The 23,669-nt window shown below is 41.4% G+C and overlaps 1 protein-coding gene across 5 annotated transcripts in view; it reads right to left on the reverse strand.

The window, feature by feature from the left end:
- Positions 1-23,669, reverse strand: part of AFF3 (ALF transcription elongation factor 3) — a 514,246-nt gene that overhangs the window by 275,767 nt on the left and 214,810 nt on the right. For all 5 annotated transcript variants that reach the window (XR_007769152.1, XM_050921667.1, XM_050921657.1 and 2 more), the window contains exon 4: positions 7,870-7,914. Coding sequence is in view for 4 of the 5 variants with exons in the window: in XM_050921667.1 (XP_050777624.1) it covers positions 7,870-7,914 (45 nt within the window). In the remaining variant the exon portion in view is untranslated. The remainder of the gene's footprint in view (positions 1-7,869; positions 7,915-23,669) is intronic.

The following is a 23,669-nucleotide window of genomic DNA, read 5'->3' on the forward strand; positions in this document are numbered from 1 at the left end:
TCACCTATCCCTCTTATCCAAAGACTTCCTTATTCCCATCACCTTCTCCTGCCTATCAACCTTCTGCTGTCTCCCTACTTCCTTCGTACCCTGCCAAGCACTCCCTACTGCCTCCCATCCCCCTATATGCCCCTGGTCAGCGGTAAGATGAAAGAATCCTTCTGCTGACCTAGTTGCATCTACAGTGGCGATTAGGTCGACCTAACTATGTCACACAGGGCATGACACTTATAAAGTCTGCAGATGATACCAAGCTGGGAGGGGTTCCAAGTGCTTTGGAACACAGGACTAAAATTCAAAATGATCTGGACAAACTGGAGAAATTCAATAAGGACAAATGCAAAGTACTCCAACAGGACTCCACTGGCCATCACATACAGTCCCCAGCTAAAACCCCTCCAACGCATCATCAGGGATCTACAACCCATCCTGGACAATGATCCCACACTTTCACAGGCCTTGGGTGGCAGGCCACTCCTCGCCCACAGACAACCTGCCAACCTGAAACATATTCTCACCAGTAACTGTACACTGCACCATAGTAACTCTAACTCAGAAACCAATCCATGCAACAAATCTCAATGCCAATTCTGCCCACATATCTACACCAGCGACACCATCACAGGACTAACCAGATCAGCCATACCATCACCGGTTCATTCACCTGCACGTTCACCAATGTAATATACGCCATCATATGGCAGCAATGCCCCTCTGCTATGTACATCGGCCCAAATGGACAGTCTCTACGGAAAAGGATAAATGGATACAAATCAGATATTAGGAATGGCAATATACAAAAACCTGTAGGAGAACACTTCAACCTCCCTGGCCACACAATAGCAGATCTGAAGGTGGCCATCCTGCAGCAAAAAAAAAACTTCAGGACCAGACTTCAAAGAGAAACTGCTGAGCTTCAGTTCATCTGCAAATTTGACACCATCAGCTCAGGATTAAATAAAGACTGTGAATGGCTTGCCAACTACAGAACCAGTTTCTCCTCCCTTGGTTTTCACATCTCAGCTGCTAGAAGAGGGCCTCATCCTCCCTGACTGAACTAACCTCGTTATCTCTAGCCTGCTTCTTGCTTGCATATATATACCTGCCCCTGGAAATTTCCACTACATTCATCCGACGAAGTGGGTATTCACCCACGAAAACTCATGCTCCAAAATGTCTGTTAGTCTATAAGGTGCCACAGGACTCTTTGCTGCTCCATTGAGGAAGGAACAATCAGTCGCACACATACAAAATGGGAAATGACTGCCTAGGAAGGAGTACTGTGGAAAGGGAGCTGGGGTCATAGTGGATCACAAGCTAAATATGAGTCAACAGTGTAATGCTGTTGCAAAAAAAGCAAATGCCATTCTGGGATGTATTAGGCGTATTGCAACCAAGACATGAGAAGTAATTCTTCTGCTGTACTCTGCACTGATTAGGCTTCAACTGAAGAATTGTGTCCAGTTCTGAGCGCCACATTTCAGGGAAGATGTGGACAAATTGGAGAAAGCCCAGAGAAGAGAAACAAAAATGATTAAAGGTCTAGAAAACATGACCTATGAGGGGAGATTGAAAAAATTGGGTTTGTTTAGTTTGGAGAAGAGAAGACTGAGATGGCACATGATAACAGTTTTCAAGTACATAAAAGGTTGTTACAAGAAGGAGGAAGAAAAACTGTTCTTCTTAATCTTTGAGAATAGGTCAAGAAGCAATGGGCTTAAATTGCAGCAAGGGAGGTTTAGGTTGGACATTAGGAAAAACTTCCTGTCAGGGTGGATAAGCACTGGAATAAATTGCCTAGGGAGGTTGTGGAATCTCCATCATTGTGGATTTTTAAGAGCACGTTGTACAAATACCTGTCAGGGATGGTCTAGATACTACTTAGTCCTGTCATGATGCAGGGGACTGGACTAGATGACCTCTCAAGGTCCCTTCCAGTTCTATGATTCTATGACATTTTTCACAGTTCTGAGCGATATAGCTAGGTCAACCTAAGTTTTAGGTTTAGACAAAGTCTGAGTCACAACAAGTTAGAGTTAAGATTTCATAAATGTTTTTCCTTTCAGCAAAACCACTAAAAATCCAGGAAGTTACCAGTTAAGTCTACATTAACAGCCAGACCAACCTCATACATTCTTCAACTCCAAAAGAAACTCTAGCTTCCAATATATCAGATGTGGGTGACAACAGTAAAATTAATGGAGATGTAGGGTCTTATTCACTACTATTACTCCAGTTTTAAGTAGATGCTACAGCAAAATACATTTTTACCCAAAATTCCAGCACTCATTACGAAACGTCCAGTACAACACAGACTAATCAAAGTCAACCAGAATCAACCAAAGGGATACTATGACTCTTGCTTAGACAGACCATGGTTTATGCTGAGAAACTTTGCAGGATGGCTGTAGGGAGTTCTGAGGAATACTGAGGTAGTAAGGACACAGAGGGACAGAGTTAAGATTCTGCACACATCCTTAACTATGGTTTTCCACGCTTTTGCTTGTGTTTTTTAAAACTTTGCCCTTCACTTAGAATGTACAAACTGGCAAACATTTTTTTTCCATAACTACAATACTCTAAGAAGGCTTGAAGTTTCCCTAGCTGTAGACTCAAACGTTTGTATAGCCTCCTTGTGGGTGAAAACATGATGCTTCTGGTACAGCCATTATATTTTGATGTAGTTGATGTAAATTGGTGGATGAAGTAAGATCAGGACTAGGATTCTTGCAGATCTTAGATGTCCCTTGCAGGGCTTATAATCTCAGCAGAAGTCTTTGCATTACTTTGAACCTCTAAAGGGGTTCCTGTGGCAATTTAAATACCCACATGAATCCCTGCAGTTGTGCACCATTTTTGTGGCCTTCAGGTACAGACTTCCTAAGTTGTTGTGCGGTCTGATTTGTGGAATTACAAACTCTATGCAGATCTCATAGGTTTGGATAAAACATATAAAATAATTTAAAACTTTAACCACCACATTCCTTCTTGCCTATGTATATTCAAAAATTCAAGACAGCACAAGGTTTACTAGTCTTGGGCACTGTCAGTGCAAACTAAAAGCTCAGTTCATGTTGTAAAGCACTGACCCATCAACAGGGCAGGTTAAGGAATGCTGCCCTCTAATAGGGGCCCTGGGAGGTACTGTGCCTCAAGAAGGAAGAATGATTTCTGCAACTCCAGGTATACTAGGGGACCCCTCTTGATGGGGTGCTACATTCCTTAATGGGCTGCAGCAGCAGCACGTCCTTCCCGCTACTGCTGTCCTGCACAAGAAGAAGGGAGACTGGACTGTGGCTCCACTTCCCAACCACTCCTGTTGGGTGGTTAGCCAGAAGCAGCTGTTATACTCAGGGGAGCACAAGGACTGTTGCTCCTTGAGCTTTCTCCCATCCCTATTCATCTGCATAGGAGCTGTCCATGTTCTGAAAGAAGGCAAATCTTTGTTGTATTATGTGGGCTCAAACAAAGTATTGAAACAGCATTGCTTAAAAAAAAAACTTTCTGAAATCCAAGAAATCAATGCTATATCTGATTTGTCTGTCCAGTATAATGAAAGGCTTTGGTGGAAAGTAGCTGATAAAGTTAGGATTCTGGTAAATTACAAAATGAGTATCATCTCTCTTTCTCTCTCCCCCTCCATGTTTAGAAAGATATTGATATATATACGTATCATTACTGAAAGTGAAGACAACTAGCTTATGTTTGATACAATGGAGAAGGGGAGCCAGTGGAGGAATGCATAGAAAGGGCTGACATGGGCAAAGTGAGAAGCTATGAAAATGCGCTTTGTAGCAGCAGCAGCATTCTGAATGGATAGGAGTGGAACAAGACTGCACTTGTCAATGCCAGAAGAATGGAGATTGCAGTAATCGAGATGCAAGATGATGAGCGTTTTAGCTGTGGGGATGGATAGGAAAGGCTGTGTCTCAGAGAGATTATGCAGAAAGAATCTGCAAGATTCAGATACAGCCTGGGTATGAAAACAGAGAGAGGTCTGAGCTGAAGAAGATGCCTAGATTATGGGCCGGAGTGACAAGCAGGATAATGATATTGTCCACAATGGTTGAGAAAGAAGGTGTGAGGGAAGGGTTTGGGGAGAGGCTCTGTTTTAGCTATATTGAGCCTGTGCTGCCAACTAGACATCCATGAAGAGTAGTTGAGAAGTTTGCCTTTTGAGCTGTGCAGCTTTTGTTTATTTTGGCTGTTTCATCTCCTCAACTCAAATCAATTTCAGTTTATTTACTGAATTTTCAGCATGCCTGGTCAGGATTAAGGACTCTCTATTTATCGCCTAAACACTGTGTTTCAGGGTCCTTAAACCTGAGTAGGTGGGCTGAAAATTGAGTAAATAGGATGAAGAAGCATGACACAGAGATTGCTTGGCAAAGGGTTCCCTGATCTTTGCAAACAACTCTCACCTCAGACCTGACAAACTCATTACACCAAACAGGTCTTGCACGATACTTACCCATAGAGAGTAATGTGTAAGGTATCTACAGAAAGCTCATAACTTGTCAACATTCATAACCACTGTGAGATGTATGTACAGGTAATAATTAAGGAATAATGTATGAATTCAAATGAACGTGGGGCTTTATGGACTTGGAATAAAAAGTAAAGATTAGTCACCAGAATGTCTCAGTAATGGCCTATTTGGGCAAGGGAGAGTTGTCACACTGTCCTGTCTGGCTGATGTTTAGCTGGTGTTTAGCTTGTGCAGTATTGTGATTTTGAATGGGAAACCCTCAGCAGGAATGACAAACAATCAATACCACTTAAAGGTAAAAAAGAAACTTTACAACAAGACAGGGATCCACCCTATCTATGAATATAAACAAAGGGTTGTTTTCAGTGTAACAGAGTGAGGGGAAGGACACTCCATTCACTAAGGAAACCTCTTGAGGAGCGGAGGGGCAGGAGGCACATTAATGAATGCTTGGATCCTGGTTTGTCCAAAACCAGACAGTTCTCCGAAAGATTGACCCTTTGGGGGAAAATCTACTTTATTGCATAGGAAAGGTAACTATTAATAAGTGTGTCACTCAGGTTCACATTTTATGTTTGTTTGTTTTTTGCATTGTAATCACTTGTTTCCACCGCTCTCTCGTTTCTAGTTAAATCTTTATTCTTTCTTAAATAAACCTACTTTTGTTTGATCTTCAGTGCTCACAAGTGCCGTGTGGTTTACAGGAGTGGTGGTTTGAGGTAAAAATTGTAAATTGATATACACTGCACCTTTGGGTGCAGAGGATCTGGAATTTCTGTGAGTAGTCAGTGTCAGAGACTAGATATCACTGGGAAACAATTCAAGGAGGGGGTTGGGGATTGAGGTGCACCGATTATTAACCTGCAAGGTGAAGAAAGGGTTGGCATAAGCCTAGAGGAAAGTGCTTGAGTGGCTGAAGGACTGGCAGTGTCACGGAGCTGACATCCAGCTACCACAAGAAAAACTTCTAGCTGGGGGCAAAAGGGGTAACAAGGTGACTCACAGTCCTGAATACTCCGAGAACCGTCACAAGAAGGTTGAGGATAAGGTGCCCAGTGTAACTTTATTAAAGTCTGTTAGGTTACACTGGGGTGATTTTGGTTCGGGGTCAAAACTTCAGGAAGAAACAAGAATGATGAAGAAATGAAAGCAAGAGAACCTCTTAATAACCTCTTAATTAGTCAGTATGCAAACAAACTCCTTATTAGCGTATATGAAGCCCTAATTGTTTGCTTCAGTACAGTTGTTCTGACAACATCAGCAATGGCCATTTTATAGTCTTTTCATTTTAAATAAAAATTAAAGTTACATTTGGTTCCCATAAGTAGATGATCCTATTCAAATGAGGATGGTTATGGAATGTGGTTTTGGGCAGATGAATCCTGCAGCTTAGGAATGTTACAATGTGCGTATCAGAACAGCAGAGAACTTTAGTTTTTGTGTTCACATGCTAAGAGGAAAATCCTGCCTTAGATTCCAAGCTGCAGAAGGTCCCCTGGCAGCAGCATTGGTGCAGATCCGCTGTGCCAATAGGTGTGTTTGTATGTGTGTATGTGAAGATTTCAGTGGGCACTGCAGGTCATGTCGCATTGCTCAGCTTCACAGTGGCTCCCAGCATGCCAATGTGTAAGAAAGGGAGGTGACAGTGTATGGGTGAGTCCAAGATTCTTGTGCTGTGTGGGTGTTTGGGTGGCAGTGGCTTCTGTGGAATAGCTCTGTGGACCGGAAAGAGGAAAATTACTCCAGATTGCGTCTGTCCAGCTCCTGAGCTGGTTACTCTGGCAGGGCACTGAATTTGCCCTTAAGTGTTTTCTTTCCCAAGCACCCCTTCTTTGGAGGAAGATGTAGTTACATCTAACATCATGACCTGGGGGAAGGAAACAAAAGATCATGGGGAAAATTGCTTATGGTGGATTTTTCCCCTCTTAAATCCAAAATGAAATCATTTGTGAGCAAATTCCTCCTTAAAATGCATTTTACTATGAAGCTTTTCAACACTAATTCTCCAGGGGAATGTGAAATTAAGGGGGCGGGGGGAAGAGAGAGAGAGAAGCTGTCTTTACCATTTTGAGACTGCACCTTCTAATCCCTCATTATCCAGAGTACTTTGGGTCTCAACTCTATTGTCTTATAAGTCTGTGTAGCTCCTTATGGAAGGGACCATGTCTTCCTCTATATTTCTAAACCAATCATGCTATCTACACTCTTCTCCTTAAAAATTAAACAAGGGTGAGATTAAAAACTGCAACTGTAATTTTCCTGCATAAAAAAACCTATGAAAGTGGGTGAATTAGACTGACAGCCACCACCCAGTGCACACTGAAAATGTAAAAAAGTGTTTATGATTTGCTACCTAATTTGTAACAAAGCAACAGAGAACAAGGCTATAGCATTACGTAATATGCATTTCAACCTCCGAAAAGCCTACTCTATAAATGGTAGCTAAGAAAAAGCTCTGCCAATACAGTTAAGAAATCCATCATAATCAATCTTCTAAAAATTATTTGTCCAGGCTGAGAATTAAAAGATATATTTAATAAATTATGCACTGTACAATTTTAACCCAAATTCTGTAATTCTTAAACCGTTCCAAAAGAAGTGCGTATACAATGTTCAAGAGGTAGAAACACACTAAAATAAAGGTGTTTTTACTGAGATTTTGGCATGCCATCTGCTCTAATTTGTCTTGGTGCTTTATTCAGTACAATATCAGCTTTCAAGAAAATGTAAATTACTAGATGACCACTTTAAAAAGAGAACCCATAAAATAGGAGTTAAATATATATGGAAAAATCACACGCTGCTTTTAAGTTTGCCTACTTAAGAAAATATCCAATATCAAAGTATATTCAAGCCTAGATGAGTCCAGAAGTGAATTAATTTACTCCATGAATGCAACTAGAAATTATTGTGATAAAAGTGATAAAGAAATATAGTGATGACAAAATATGGAAATAACTTTGCCAATATTGTATGTTGTGATTTTATAATAGACATAATGACATTAATAACATAACCATACAATGGATTTTAATTAAATCCAAGTAGAAAAAGACCCTCGTGGATACCCTCTACCCCGCCAAGTTAAGTTTTTTGACAGTCATGGTAACACACACACACACAATGGTAACACACACATTTTATCATTGGTAAACCTGAAACGTACTTATACATTACAGTCCCATTGTCTGCTTCCTGGTGAATGTATGGTTAGTCAGCAACAGTGAAATCCAGTGCACAAGAGGTTGTTTTTACATGTTTTACATGTTTTCTAGAAAGGTGACATCTAAAAAAGTAAACCGGTACTAAAGTAGGAATTCTATCTAAACTTTCTCTTTCCTTCTTTAGGGTAAATTTAATGAAATAATAACAGTTCCTACCCGCAAAATTTCTTCAATACAGGTGTTATCTCCTGTTCCACTCTCCTGTAAACAAAGAGGAAAATACTTTTAAAGTAAGAAATAACAAATGGCTGGTTTGAGGATATGTGGCTACATGAGATATACTCAAGATTTGGGTACATTTTCAAGTCAATGTCAATTGTTTCTAGCATCAGAATACTGGTGGTGTGTTAAACTAAAAAAAATTTCATACTTTTTCTGTACAAAAATACATTTTTTTAAAATGTTTATTCTTTAAATGAATGACCACAATATATGTTTATTTCATCTATAAGATTCTGGCTGCATTTACTTTAGGTGTGGTTCATTTCACTTTGAGTATAAGTTATACATACAGGTAAAATATTTACTGTATATATACAGACCTAATATATTTACTATGAATTTATTTACAATAAATTAACAACAACAGACTGGCTCCTTCTTGTAGGTAAAACTCCCATTGGCTGCCCAGGATAGTTTTGTTTCCATAAGGATTAGGCCCATTATTGACTACAGAAACTTTCATGAATCAAGTGTTTAAACTGGAGCTGTGTTCAGTGGGTAAATAAGAGGTCTAACAGGACCACTCAGGGTATGTCTACAGTGCAATGTAAGCCCAGGGTTAGTTCAACTTGAGTTAGCAGACCCTGGGTTTGTAACCGAGGGCATGAGCATCTACACTCATTTGTAACCCCTGGTTAGGAACTGTTGAACCGTGGATCCCAACCTGGGACTCCAGTGTCAACACTGCATTATGCAGACCCAAGTGCAACGATCCATATTCCAGACTTTCTAATGCCCTCCCAAAAAGTGGTTGTTTTAGCCCTTTGTTCACGGTACAGTGTGAGAAAACTTGACTGTCCACCAAACATGACTGTCCAGAGGACAAAGAAAGTCAGACCATGGGATTGTGGGATACTTTTGACAGACTCTCAGAGTATGAGTTCAGTGGGGCTGAGTCTACACTGCAAAGCAATAGGGCTTGAACCATGGGTCCCGGCTTGACTCAGGCTGGGATCCTCCACCCTTGTGGGGTCCTGGGACCTTGGTCTGAGCCCTGGATAAGCACAATTTGTGTGTAGATGGAAAAGGGGTTAGGCTTGAACCTGAGTTTGTACCCTGGGCTTACCCTGCAGCATAGACTTAACCATAGAGAACACTTTACTCACAATTGTGAGGAGTTACCTATACAGACAGTGGTGGATTAGCCACTGGGCTAATGGGGCCCATGCCCAGGGGCCCTGGCCAATTTGGGGTGCCTGAAAAACAGGCAGGCCCCAACCCACTCCACCCACTCGGCACTCCTGCTGAGGAGTGGGATTGAGGCACAAGGGATTGCCCCACTCCACCTGCCAGCAGAGAGTCAGGGCATGGGGGCTTGTCCCGCTTTGTCTACCCGATGCTCCTGCCGGGGAGCGGGGAAAGCTTCAGCACCTGACCCCACTCCCTGTCAGGAGCAGCAGGCGGGGTGGGGGTGGGGGTGAACTGCAGACAGAAGGGGTGTGGAGGGGCCTCACAAGGCCCCATAAACTCCTAATCCACCTCTATATACAGGTCCTTAAGCCCATCCCTATTCAGCAAAACATTCAAGTACGTTTAACTTTAAGCATGTGCCTAAGATTAATTGAAACCTGCAGAGAATGAGGTGAAGTGGAATCTCACTCTTGCTATCCCCATCCCCTCCCTTGACCCAACCCCGTCTCCCATCTCTGCCCCAACATACCCTCTTCCTTCCTTATGCTGTGCAGTGCAGCTTTGCTAAAGCAGGCAGCATGGACGAGTGGGGAAGCAGGTGCAGGAGGCGGTATAGCTGCCTCTGCCAACTTTACATGACTTAGAGATTCCTACTAAACAGGGGGAACTTTCCGGGGGATGAGGAGGGTGTCTCTAAACATTTAAATTCACTTTACACTGCAGAATCCACTAAATTAAATGATTTCTGCTTATGCAGAACACAGTGAACTTAGCAGATGGGAGAATCTGGCCCTGACTCTTAACAATGGGAGAAAAAATAAATTTGTATTTATTGTTATTAATAAATTCCTTTTGAAGTGAGCTAGGAATTCTGGCCCACATCTTTGAAGGTGATTAGTGATTCTGGATGCCTAAATGTGCAGGTGTCCAATCTGAGATACATGCCTGATCTTCTGAAGTGCTGAGCACCTGCCCTCTGAAAATCAGATCCCTCTAAAGTGTCTCAATTTAGGCACCTAAAATTACTAGCCACTTTTTAAAATGTATGCTTTTCATGCTTACATGGTATAGTTAGCCAAATATTGTTTGCCCTACTCCTGTATGTTAATACCATGGTTCTCCTGGAAGACCATGCTATGTGCAGATCTTAATACAATAACTATGATCGTGTGCTTCCTGGCAGAGTGGAGGGAGCGTTTGAATTAATATGCTCTGGAAGTCTAAGGGGGTAGCAAAGTCAGAATTAAGGCAGACATATGCAAGCAGAGAATAATTTATGTTTCATAATTTTTTGTGGCTGTTATTTCATGCCAGGTTATGGGAACTCATGAGTCTTTTATTGTCAGCAGTCCTGAAAATTTTCCTGAATATGGCCCTTGGTTATTAAATAAATGAATTGTCTTTAACTCTTTTGCTGTAATACAGTTTGTCATCTTAAAAGTCAATAGGAGTTATGCCATTGACTTCAACAGAAGAACGGGATGCAACATAAAGCGCCTTTCAAGAATTATTCATATTTGACAAATCACTGGTTAAAAGGAACTACAGTCAATTGCAAATAGCCCTATTCTGAACTCACCATTGCAACAGATGAATCAAAGAATGTAATATGCTTCTTTTGCTGTTACTGGAATAACAATACAATAGACACTGCTAATAAAGTTAACACTAACAAGAAAAAACACGAAGAAAAATCACAAAATTCGGTGGACTTTCTCCTTTCCCTTCATTAGCTGATTTATTTTTCTCCTCTTCATGGATTCCCACCTTCCCCCAAAACCCTGTTCTATGCTTAGTCATCAAACCACTATCATTAACAGTTGAGCACACAAAGCCCTATTGACATAGCACATGCCTTGTTTGCAGAGCAGCGAATCTGCTGCCCCATCAAAATACTACAATTTGTATCTGCTCTCACTTGACACAGGAAGACATAAGATGTCATCTTCTTGCATAATATGATGACCCCAGATGCTGTATTATTGGTTAAGATCAAAACACTAAAGGTGAATAGATGAGATTTGCTTATAATGCGATTCAGAAATTATCTGTTTTGTTTTTTAAATTAAATCTCTCTCCTCCAAGTGTAATCAAATACATTTGAAAATATTCACCGGTAACAGATTTGTCCTTTCTACTGCCATGGAACTAAGCCAAAAATGTTGTCCCTTGGCCCATTACACTTTAAGGCAGAAAATAAAACCCCTTTTCTCCCCACAGTTCTATCTCGATTCAAGTGATCTGGTAGCCTTCCAACCAGGGCCGGCTCCAGGCCCCAGCGCGCCAAGCGCGTGCTTGGGGCAGCATGCCGCAGGGGGCACTCTGCCGGTTGCCGGGAGGTCCACCGGAGCCGCGGGACCGGCGAGCGGCAGAGTGTCCCCTGCGGCGTGCCGCTGTGCTTGGGGCGGCGAAATGGCTAGAGGCGGCCCTGCTTCCAACAGGTGATAATGAAACAGAAACACTAAGTCCAGGCAAACAGAAGCAAACATTATTTGAAAAAAATCTTGTGTGCCCCCTTTTCTCTCCATCTTCTGAATATTGTTGTCCCATGGTCTTGCCCTATTAGTACCATTCAACACCGTTGATATAAGTGTATCTAGAAGTTCACACTGCATTACATTTTCTTCTGCTTTGCAAAATGGCACTGACATCCACAAGTCTCTGAGCTCAGCATGCTAAATTTAACTTTGCAACGATATTTTAATAAAAATTTTACATAGTGGTAAATTCCACCTACAATTTGCATCAAGAGGCAATCTGTTGGAGGGCTTGCAGGGAAAGAGAAACATACTTGCAAATATGGTGGTTGTATCTAGGATTTATATGGTTTGGGGAGGAAATTATTAAAGAGATTAATCTTATAGCAAAATACCAGCTTTCTAAAGATCCCCTGACCTGCTTACTTAATGCTCCAGTAGAGGATCTACATTTTAAACAGAAAGACAAATCAATTAATTTTTATTGTTAGTATTTAGATTTTGTATTGCGTACTGTTTCAAAAATGTAACCCCTCTGACTCTGGAATTGTGGTATGGTAAAATATGAACTGTCTTGTAATGGACAAACTTTCACACCAAGAACGTACACAAGAGAAGTGCCAAAAAGAGGTACTTAGAAATTTGGTCCCTTTTAGTGTATGCAGAAGAGGAGGGCTCCCCAGCAAGCAGGCCAGAATCTTAAGATGGGTTCTTTGAATCTGAATCTGATCCTGAATAAGTAATATACAATGTAGTATGTTAATGTTTTATTGTAACTTTGCCTTATTAAAAGTTTTTTTAAAACAATCTATTATTTACATGCAGTAAATACTATACACTTTCATCTATTTACATGGCTAGATCTGCCCATTTTAAATTGCAATCTGCTTCTACTATTATTTCAATGTTTACTACATGACCCTATGCCTGAAAACATTTATATAAAAAGTGCCCATCATTTGAACAATGTAATAATTTCTCCCTCTTGATAATGTACATACAGCAAAAGATTTGTGCAATGTACATTTTAATTACTCTGTTCTGGGGGGTTGTGTGAGGTTTGTGGGTGTTATTCCATACTGAATTGCTGAGCTGTTACTAACTTATTATTTATACTAGCTTTGATGAACTCATTTGCCTGTCATTGCTTTTTGAAATCTATCACAACAGGCTCGCCTCCCTGAACCTCCAATGAACTCTCAGTGAAATGCTGGCAACTCTAGTTCACTTATCAAAGGCAGTGGGCATGATTCTTTTAGTTCTTTGATGCTTTTCCCATTACCTTCATTTCTCAGTCAGGGCAGCCCCCCAAAACACCAAACATCTGTACGTGCACACACACACACACACACACACACACACAGAATCTGGCAGGAAGATGTGAGGATCTGCAGCCGAGGATAACAGCAAGTTATTACTGAAGAAATAGCCAGGGGCATCACATCATTGATAACACCTAATTACTATGCAAAGCACAGAGTGCTGTAAGAAACCAGGCTGAATAAAGACTACTCTGCATTCTTGGGACATGGGATGTAATTGCAAGAAAGCTACATCTGTACATATTTTATTTTATACATTCCTCATTTTTTTTCTTACCAACAGCTTTCACAGAGTGATCTATAAAGGAACTTCTATTAAAAGAATTCTCTGTTTATGAGAGTTTTCCCCTCCTCTCAAATCTTTACACTGAAAAAAGGGAGAACAATCTACCATGGCAATCTAGTTTAAATTTAGGCTACGTCTACACTTGGAGCTTGGGGTGTGATTCCCATCTCGCACAGACATGCTCACGCTAGCTCTCATCAAGCCAGCATGCCAAAAAATAGCAATGTAGCCACTGCAGCATGGGCAGCACCGAGTGGCTGCCTGGGCAGAAGGAGTAAGTGGAGCACTAGTAAGATGCAAGCTAGTGCAAGGGTGTCTACATGAGCTGGGAATCACACCCCTAACTCCAAGTGTAGTGTAGATGTTGTCTTAGTGTAAGAGATTGTTATGGCAAAAGTTTGTTATATCATTATTTGTGTTGCACTAAGTACTTCCATTAACTCTTTGCATTTTGCACTTATTGCATTTTAACTTCAGTGTAAGTTAACAGTTATTAAAATATTTTAAATGCTGAGATATACTCAGTTTACTTCTTGCCATGCTGGGGGGACCAGAGTGCCCCAAAACACTCTAATTTTTTGGGTGGTGGCATTAAAAAGTTGGACATCAGCAACCAGGTTGGTGTCAACCGGTGGTACATTTGGGGTCCTTTCTAAAGTGCATTCCTGACTGAAAGGATTCAATATGCTGTTCTGACACCTCACAGTTCCACCCCACACAAACACTGTAATAGGCTAAAACAATAGGTGGAGGTTACAGTATCAAGCAACGTAAGATTATATTGCTGGAATTCATACATGCAGAGCAAGTTACAGTTCTGTTCAGTAACTGATGAGTGCTCACAACTTGCACTGATTATTTCTTCTCCAAAATAATAATAAATAATAATAATAATTTGAACCCTATATATCAAAAACTGGTTTCCAAGTCTACAAGACAGTGAATCTTTATTTCAATGCAGAAAACTTCCAAATCTTTAAAGACATCGTGATGTAAAGTATTGTAGCATAATGACAGGTTTCAGAGTAGCAGCCGTGTTAGTCTGTATCCGCAAAAAGAACAGGAGTACTTGTGGCACCTTAGAGACTAACACATTTATTTGAGCATAAGCTTTCGGCTGTAGCCCACGAAAGCTTATGCTCAAACAAATCTGTTAGTCTCTAAGGTGTCACAAGTACTCCTGTTCTTTTTACTGTAGCATAGGAACCATTGGCGCTTTAAAAAAACTGCTTATGGACTAGATCCTCAAAGACAGTTAAGCGTTTAACTCCCATTGAAATCAACATAGGGCCTGTATTACTAAAGGAAGTGTACAGAAGGATTGTGGACCAGGTTGTTAATGAAATAAAAGGCATCAATTCCCATTATTGAATGAAACTTCAGACTCACCAATATGTTTCAAAACAAGTGCTTCCCTCTTCTTGCTGTCATTCTTCCTGAGGTGTTGCATTCATGCCTACACTCAACATTCCTTACCTCACATAAAAAAGCTATTGCTGAATTCTGATTTAAGGTAGGAGCTACTAGAGATGGTCATAGTTAAGGATGCCTAATACTTTCCATGATAAGCCCTGTTTTCACTTCTTTATAATTGGCAGAATTTGTATTGTTTGAGTTGCAATACTGCATGTTTGCTTTGTCTCCGTGTTGTTGTTTTTTTGTTTATCAAGGGTCAGGAAAATTTCAGCAAAAACAATTAAACTATTTTTGCAGATAAAGCTAGGAAAAAATATGGAGTTTTGCCAGTGTTAAATTTTCTCCCCTGTAATCATTTCTTTGAAGAGCTTTAATGCCTACGAAGATCAGCAAGATGAAATTTGGCAGGTGGATGGTCAGGGGGTCAGAGAGATGACTTTTACCATTCCCATGAAAATGTGCCCAGATTTGGCAGAGTCATAAGGTTGAAAAATTCTATTTGCCCATGCTTAATAGGGTTCGTTAGAGGTTTGCTGCTTAGATCTCAGAACATTCCATTTATACTGAGCATGTTGTAGCCCCCAAAACTCCCTAACGTGACAACTGCACTAAGCATGCTCCCTGGCATAGAGTTAGAGCTCAGGCTGAGGAGATAATGTAATAGGAGAAGCAGCAATTGCATCCACCTCTTTGATCTTGGGAAGGCAAGATTTGTGGTAAGGGCCACAACTAGAGCTGGTTAAAATTCACGATTTCTAATTCATGGGAAATTCCAACATTTTGAAATTTGTTTTCTTTCCAAAGAGAACAAAACCGAAAAAATGTCCTGCAAAACAAAATTTTTGAAAAATTTTGTTTTGTTAAAATTGAAATGTTTTGTTCCGATTTCAACTTTTTAAAAATGTTATAGCATAATTTTAAATAGAAAACAGAATTTAATACAAAACACGGAAATGTTTCACTCTGATAAAGTCGAAACATTCACTGACTGAAATGCTATTTTTTTAAAGAATCGACACAAAATTTAAACCAAAACCAACGTAGAAAGTTCCCATGGAAAGTTTCAATTTCAACTAAATAAAATGTTCTCAAGGAAAATATTCCATGGGAAATTTTCTGACCATATCTTATATGAGCCAATCCCTTTCCATTGCTAAAAGCAAAGCGATAACTCTTCCTTTCCTCTCTGTGTCATAAGAATAGGGTGACCAGACAGCAAATGTGAAAAATCGGGACAGGGGGTGGGGAGTAATAGAAGGCTATATAAGAAAAAGACCCAAAAATCAGGACTGTCCCTATAAAATCGGGACATCTGGTCACTTTACATTAGGAGAGTATTCTCCCACAGCTCCCTTTCCTCCTTGAGGTTGCAGTGACAGGTCCCCACTTGAATCTACTTTAGCCACTGTGAAAAGATGTGCTGGGAGTCAGGAGGAGATGATGAGTTGTAGTCTCTTCTATTGCACTTTAGTGTTGATAACTCTGGTATTTCACCATCCGTACTATTCATCAACGCCTCAGGCCCCTACCTTAGGATGCAGACAAGCAGGGCTTGAATTGGAATAGGTCAGACATGGTTAGCAGTCTGTCACTATTTTCTGGTGACATCTTGGTCTCCAGAATTTCAACTTTCACAAATAAAAAAAGACGAAGTTGCACAGGAAGCTTTAGTTGGCATTTTCTAACTTTTCAGTGCTTTCCTTTGCAACATTAGTTCTTTGCATGTAATTTAAAATACAATTAGTTATAATCTGTAAAAAATAGCTATTCATTCTTAGGCTTTTTATTACTCTGTTTTGGACCTAAGACTCTAATTTTACAAGGGACCTCTGATTGTTTTCCTAGTAAGTCATCTAAATTTAAAAGCTCGGATTTGGGAGTAGAAAAACAATGTTTTATTCAAGCTCTGTGATGAAAGTGTTGCACTAATTAAAAGAAAAAAGTTATTAAAACATATAATTCACAGCGACTGTTAATAAACTCAATCCTTTTAATTAATATATTATCTTTCTGAAATGGATTCTTCATATTTATTATGGGGATTATTTTTCATATAATTGAATCTGGCAACAATGCTCTTTCCTCAAAAAAGATGAGGAGAAAGGTTTACAAGGATTTTCTTTTCAGAAGGCACAGAAGTGTGTATTAAAAAAACCATATCTTTGCTCTGTGGAAAGGGTCTGGTTACCTCAGTCCTGGATCACATATCAGTTTGAGTGCTAACATGACCCAGGAACTGTACCAGGAACTGAGAGATTCTCTGGCTAGAAAAAAGATGAAATAAAAAAAAATCTACAGGAAAATAGGAACATAAAATGATCAAATAGATATGCACAGACTGCAAGCTGCTTAGAACAAATTAATTGGACAGAGCCTGTTTTGTTCATTGTAGGTGATATATATTCAAAGCAACTCAGAGTGTCATTTGGGACTTTCCAGTTGGGTAAAAAAAGTGAGATTTGGTGACAGGTGGTGATGGGGAGTCATCAGAGGAGAAAGGTAATGGAGGAAATTGAAAAGCCATAGAAAATGGTGATTCCTAACTTCTCTACAGAATGGAGTATAGTAGAACCTCAGCTTTACAAACCAGTGTTCGAGAGACCAGTTATATTAACCATTTTTCTTGCCAGAAAAAAAAATCACATAACAAAACTAAAATTGACGAAGTAAAAGTAAACATTCCTTTACATTCGGATGTCTTTAGTGCATTGGAAATAGCTTTGCACTGGTATGAAGGACAAGAGGAAAGCAGTGCAGTTCACCACACTTCATCTTATGCATTGTACCTATTATAATTTTGAGGTATTCAATTTTATGAACTCCACAATCTTCCGTTAGTTTGCAAAATAGGGATTCTTCTGTACTTGGTAGTAATGAGACTGTCTGACGGACCACCTCTCTTTCCATTAATGATTGCATGGACACATCTCCCCTTTCACTGTTGCTCAGATAACATGACTGCGACAACTACAGCAACTGCTTTCATGCAAAAGAAACATTAAGAAAGTAAGAAAAATAGTTTAGCTGTCTGTCTTTTGACCCATGGACCACAGTTTGGGAACCACTATCATAGACAAATAATGGAGAGGGTCAAGAGGTTGTATTTAGTAATGGGAAAAATATTTTCTGCAAACTACAGCTTAAAAAATAGCACATGCCACACAGAAAATGACTTTGGAAATCCACTATTCTATCCAACTGTGCAGACAATCAGGGTCGACTCTAGGTTTTTTGCCGCCCCAAGTAAAAAAATTTTTGGCTGTCCCCACCCCACCTCTGGGCCTCCCCCTACCCGCACCCCCTTGCCGTCCCAGCCCTGGACTTTTCTCACCTGACATGCACCTCCTGCCATCCAAGCCCTGGGATCTCCCCCCCACACCCACACCCCCTGCCACCCCAGCCCTGGGATCTCCCCACACACACACCCCGTGCTGCCCCAGCTCTCGGCCTCCCCTCTTTCCCCCCACCCACACACCCCCAGCCCTGGGCTCTGCCCCCTCCACCTGCACCCCCTGCTGCCCCAGCCCTGGGCTCTCCCCGCCCCCCACCTGCACCCTCCTTCCGCCTCAGCCCTGGGTCACTGGTAACTTGCTCCCAGGGCGGGTCATTCAGCAGAAATTTTGGATGTGCACAGAACACAGACAGGATTGGTTCCCATATGGTTACAGAACTGCAGTAAAGTGGAACAATTTTCAGCTTGTGTGATTGGAGGATATCTGGATGCATATTATAAGACTGTCCTCCATAAATGAGGAAAAGTTGAAGTGCTTTGTTATTCTTTTGTTCCACTCTTTGTTTCTATGGGGAATTTGCTAATGCAATATCACTGTCTTCCTTTTAAACAAATAAAACTAAAAAAAAAAAAAAAAGGCAATGGCTATTGAAAATAGCAATTCCAGTCCTAAAAACCACTGGGAAGCATTTCTTGTTCAATTTTATCCTACTTTTTCTACAGCAAATTACAGTGGATCAGTACATTTGATTTAGGAGAAATGAAGTAACAGCTGCCCAAATTGAGCTTGAGCACCCCCTGAATTTTGAGGTGTTCAAATCTGGACGGCAGGAGCTAGATTCCCTTTATGAATATTAGCTACATCTGGAAAGGAAAAGTCAATTTCTGCTTCCATGGCTCAGACGTTGAAATCCTCCTACGTGCCTGGTACTGTATCTAAAGCTGTCCAGGTCCAGAGCCTCCCCTCCCTTACTTTTCATTTTAAATTCTAGTGGGATCCACATACCTCCCTTACTAGGCTTCAGCTAGAGAGGGGGACTGTTCATTTAGTCCACTCAATTCCTTCTTTGGGGGCTGCAAGGTGAGGTCACACCAGTATCCCTAATCCAGTCTGGGGATGTCCTCTGAAGGAGATATCTGGGCCAAAGCCTTCTACTCCTTGGGCACACTTATTCCCCATTCACAGTGCCACCCCGCTCTAGCAGTGAACTCTCCATTCACAGCAAGCTGCAGCATGGGGTTTCAGCTACCATACTCCCGCCCCTCCCTTTCCTGTTGATAGCAGCCAAGGCAATGCTGGGAAATGTAGTTCTTTCTCTGCTCCAGGGTTGCCTTTATAGGCAGGGAGCTAACCAAGGAACTACAGCTCCCAGGCTGGATCCCTGTGGGCTGCCGCCCCTGCAAATGGGCTGCCCCAAGCACCTGCTTGCGTTGCTGGTGCCTAGAGCCGCCCCTGCAGACAAGTTATGGGCCTGATCTAAAAAACTTCCATTGTAAATGGGAGATTTGGCTATTCAAGGACTCTGGGTGAGATTCTGTGCTATGCCTGTAAGGATATGTCTACAATGTAAAGATAGGGGTAACTGCTGCATGTGTAGACATGACCAAAGCTAGCTTGGATTAGCTCTCTTGAATGACAATAGCAGTGAAACCTTAGCAGCATGGGCAGCTGCAATGAGTATTCAGGCTTGCCTGAAACCCTGGGTTTGTACTCCAATGGCTAGTCCATGCTGCTGCAGCTTCACTGTTGCTGTTATTTAAGCTAGCTAGATCAAAGCAACTCCAGTATGTTTTTAGTGCTGCAGTCACCCCTCTGTTTACAGTGCAGATGAACAGTGCATAACTTGCAGCCTAAGGTGAGTAGGAGCTATGTTGATTTTATGCCACCTTTCTGCACTCTCACTTCTGGGCCACTCTGGAGGCTGGAGTGACCTCTGGCACAATTTAGACAGCCCGTGGGCTTAAGTTACAGCAGCCTCTGGGCTGCCCTATGGGCTTCAGCACTGCCCAAAATCTCTGTAGCACTACACGCTGTGGCCCAACCATCAACATCTCTCTTCTTGCCCCGACATGCCCCATACACCAGGGCTTGTGAAGGGGCCTGTGGACGACAGCCTTATGCCTGTCTTGCATAGTGTCTGTTCTGGGGCAATCCTCTCTCCAGATAGAGGGCGTTTAGAGTCCCTTCACACCACCCCAGCCCAGCCCTTTTACCTAGTGCAAAGGGAACAGAATAGAGGGGAGGATCTCACCATCCAGGTAGGCCCTGTGTCTTACTTAAGTTGTACCTATTGTGCTTTCTATTTATAAAGACATCCAGAATGTTTCTTTTTTTCATACTGTAGTATGGCTCCACAAGCAGAGTGGGTGAGAACAAAACAACACCGAGGTTACGTTAACAGTTCCATCTTTCCATCTCAGTAGAACTAAGAATGTGAGGACACTAATAGCAAGAGAGAAATGGTCAGGTAAGTATGTTCACACATTATGGTGGGTGCTTTAAAATTTTAAATTAAAAGAAAAAAATTCCCTCAAATCCCCCTTTTACCCATCACTAGCAACAATGGAACAATCAATTACCACAGCTACACTGGTAACATTTCCTGTAAGAGTAGCTTGGGAACTTCAAGTGAATGGCGCAGGCAGATGGGCTAAGCAATTTCACAGACTTCAACATTTTATTCATAAAAAACACTGCAGCCAGGAACAATCAAAGGGAGCATAATGGACAAGAACTGCATTGTTCTATTAATAAAATATAAAGGTTTTATTGTTATTGGAAAAGAGTGACTATCAAATCAATACTGTGTCATAATATATTAATGTTTTTTCTTCACTAATGAAACAATGGATGCTGATGTGATTACACTCTCTTGCCACATAGCTGAAAAATATAATAAGATAGTAGTAATTAAAATTGCTACTGCAATATAAGGTGCCTGATCCTGCAAAGTGCTGAGTGAGGGCCCTGAGCTCCCACTGATGTCAACAACAGTGGAAGGCACTCAGCACTTATCAGGAAGCACTCAACAGATTGCAGAATTGAGTCCTTATGTCTCCTTCGCCACTAAAAATTATGTCATTCCAAAAGAGTTAATTGGAGTCCTTTCAAAATGCCTTCTGCACAGTACATTTACTACTGTACTGCATTATATTAGTACATGCAGTAAGTGTATTAAATTGATTAGTTGTTTGACATAACAGTCTTTTATTGGAAAGTTTCCATAATGGAAACTGGAGTCTTTTGTCTTTGTAATAGGTAAAGCACTGTTAGTGAAAGTACAAGCTTCTCACATAGCCCACAAAGGCCCTCAACAGTAACCAGAAAGACCTTCTATGCGACTGATAGAGTTCAGCCTCCCTTCCCATTCAATTCTCTGTTACAATGCCAATTAGTGTCATTTGGAAGGAATTTCGTGTGTGTGTGTGTGTGTGTGTGTGTGTGTGTGTGTGTGTGTGTGTGTGTGTGTGTGTGTGTGTGTGAGAGAGAGAGAGAGAGAGAGAGAGAGAGAGAGAGAGAGATGTGGACACTTGTGCACTAGGAACTGGACTGAGACCAGAGAGAGAGAGAGAGAGAGAGAGAGAGAGAGAGAGAGATGTGGACACTTGTGCACTAGGAACTGGACTGAGACCACCATATACGTGTAATATATTGAGTGTATTTGTCCAGGAAGAATATACAATAATCCCAATACACCCACATGTAAAGCAGCAACAGTTAGAAAGAAGAATATTATGGAACTATTAATCTTTCAGTAAGTTAATATATATATACCACGAGCTACTACAATATCCAATTAATTAAATGGATTAATTTGCCAAGAGATCTTTTCAAAAAGATTTTAATTAACAATAAATCAATAAAATTATTCAACATGAAAATCAATTACATCCCTGTTTACATTATTTAACTCCAAACATTTCTGTTTTGTATGCTTGTAATTAGCAAGCTATAAAAGATGCCATAAATAGGAGCATAATGAGAGGAACTGTTTATAAATGATAATTGGTAATCATTCTCACTGAGCTAAAGGTTATGTGATTACAGAATGTGGCAAAGAAAGGGTTAAACCTATTACTGGTGGAAGGCTTTGGAATATGGAATTCTGTGGAAACCTTTTCAGAGTAAAAAGGCCCCCCTGCTAAAGGGACCCCAAAACAATGTTTGACTGAAACTCTTAATACCTGTGGGGGCATGGAAGGCTCTCTCTTAAAACGTACTCAAATCCATTCAGCAGTGACCAATTGGGAAGCAAAAAATCCCTTTCTTGGGATCAGAAGAAGGATACAAAGGGAGCCTGAATTCCTCATCCCATTGGTAAGGTAAGCTTTAGGACCCTAACACCACCTATCACAAAAGGAAGGGAAAATAATATTCTGATTCCTATAAAAATCTGAATTAATCTTGGAGGGAAAGCTCTGAGCAGGGCAAAGTATTACTCTGTCATTGTGGGAAACAAGAAATCTAGCTTCACTGACTCTCCGTGTGGACCCTAAGGGCCACCAGAAAGGCCACTTTCATTGAGGGCCAAAATAAGGATACTGATGCCAGAACATCCAGGAAGTAGCACTGAGCATGAAGCACCCAAGTCTAGATTCCCAAGAGGTAAAATTGATCTAGTCTTCATCTCCATCTGCTTCATGGTTCTGAAAAACCAGGATCCTTATGGGGGAAAGACTAATTAGGGGTGCTCTATTGCTGAAGTCTGCCTTCTCAGTTTTCTCAGACAGAGACCCGGAGATCCTAACTGAAAAAACCTCCAGGACCTGGAGAAGCCAGCAAATTTTGGCTTTCCAGCCCTAGCCATTCACTAGCCCAAGAGACTGTCCCAGGTAAAACAAGCCCTAGAGGTAGACAGCAGAGTGTCTATCACTATGAAAGACAGACCAAGATATTCCAAGGCTCTTCCCTGTCAAATCAGACTTCTACATAAAATTTTTCTAGGGCAGGGAATGAACTGGTCCTTGAGACTAGAACTGATTAGTGTTTCATTAGAACATGCTGATTCATCAAACCCAGAATGTTTCACAAAAACACTTTGGGTTCAACCAATTTTTGTCAAATTGCACAAAGGATTTGGCCAGAACACTGCCTGCCACAGTTCCAGTGGAAACCTGCTGGTTCCCTGCCAGCACACCTAACAAGCTGCTGCAGAACCTGGGTTTACACTGCCTAGAGGCCTGGAGCAGCCCCACTATGCAGTCTGCCTTGTGGCTGGGAACCACAGGGCTTCCAGGCTTCTTGCAGCTGAAGGGGAGGCCTGGACATCCTAGAATCCTTGGCTCTGATCAAGGCTGATTTCCCAGCTGTACTGGAACCAGCTGGGGCTCTTGGGTTTCCAACGTCCATCGCTGCCGCTGGAGCCAAAAACATGGCAGCCCTGGGAACCCTGGCTCAAGCTGTGACTCTCAGAGTCGAGGCTCACAGCACTGCAGCAGAGACCCTGAAACCCAGGGGAACCCTGACTTGTTCTATTCCAGTAATATCAAGCAAAAGCCTTTTAAAATAATTATTCTTCCAATCATTAAAAAAGCAACAAACGAAACCAGCACCAAATCTAAAAGTTCCAGGAATGTTAAAACCAGAATCAATATTTTTATCAAGCATATGGTGTTGCAGCATGGACAAAGACCAAACAAACAAACAAACCTGGTGAGAGACCCCCCTTTCCACAGCAGCCCTTGATCAGTGCTATGGCAGTGTAAAGTAGGGGCCATAAAAGCCCTTTAGCCAGCCGGGGAGCACTGGACAGGTGCATTCTGTCCTATGCAAGCCCCCATGGAGGGGGTTTCCCGGATGTAAGGTGGAAGGGTAGAGTATTTGTTGGGGGTGGGAGGAAAGTCCACGTAGTTTGTACAGCTACAGGAAT

The sequence above is a fragment of the Gopherus flavomarginatus genome, chromosome 1, assembly GCF_025201925.1.
Source record: "Gopherus flavomarginatus isolate rGopFla2 chromosome 1, rGopFla2.mat.asm, whole genome shotgun sequence".
Lineage (NCBI taxonomy): Eukaryota > Metazoa > Chordata > Testudines > Testudinidae > Gopherus > Gopherus flavomarginatus.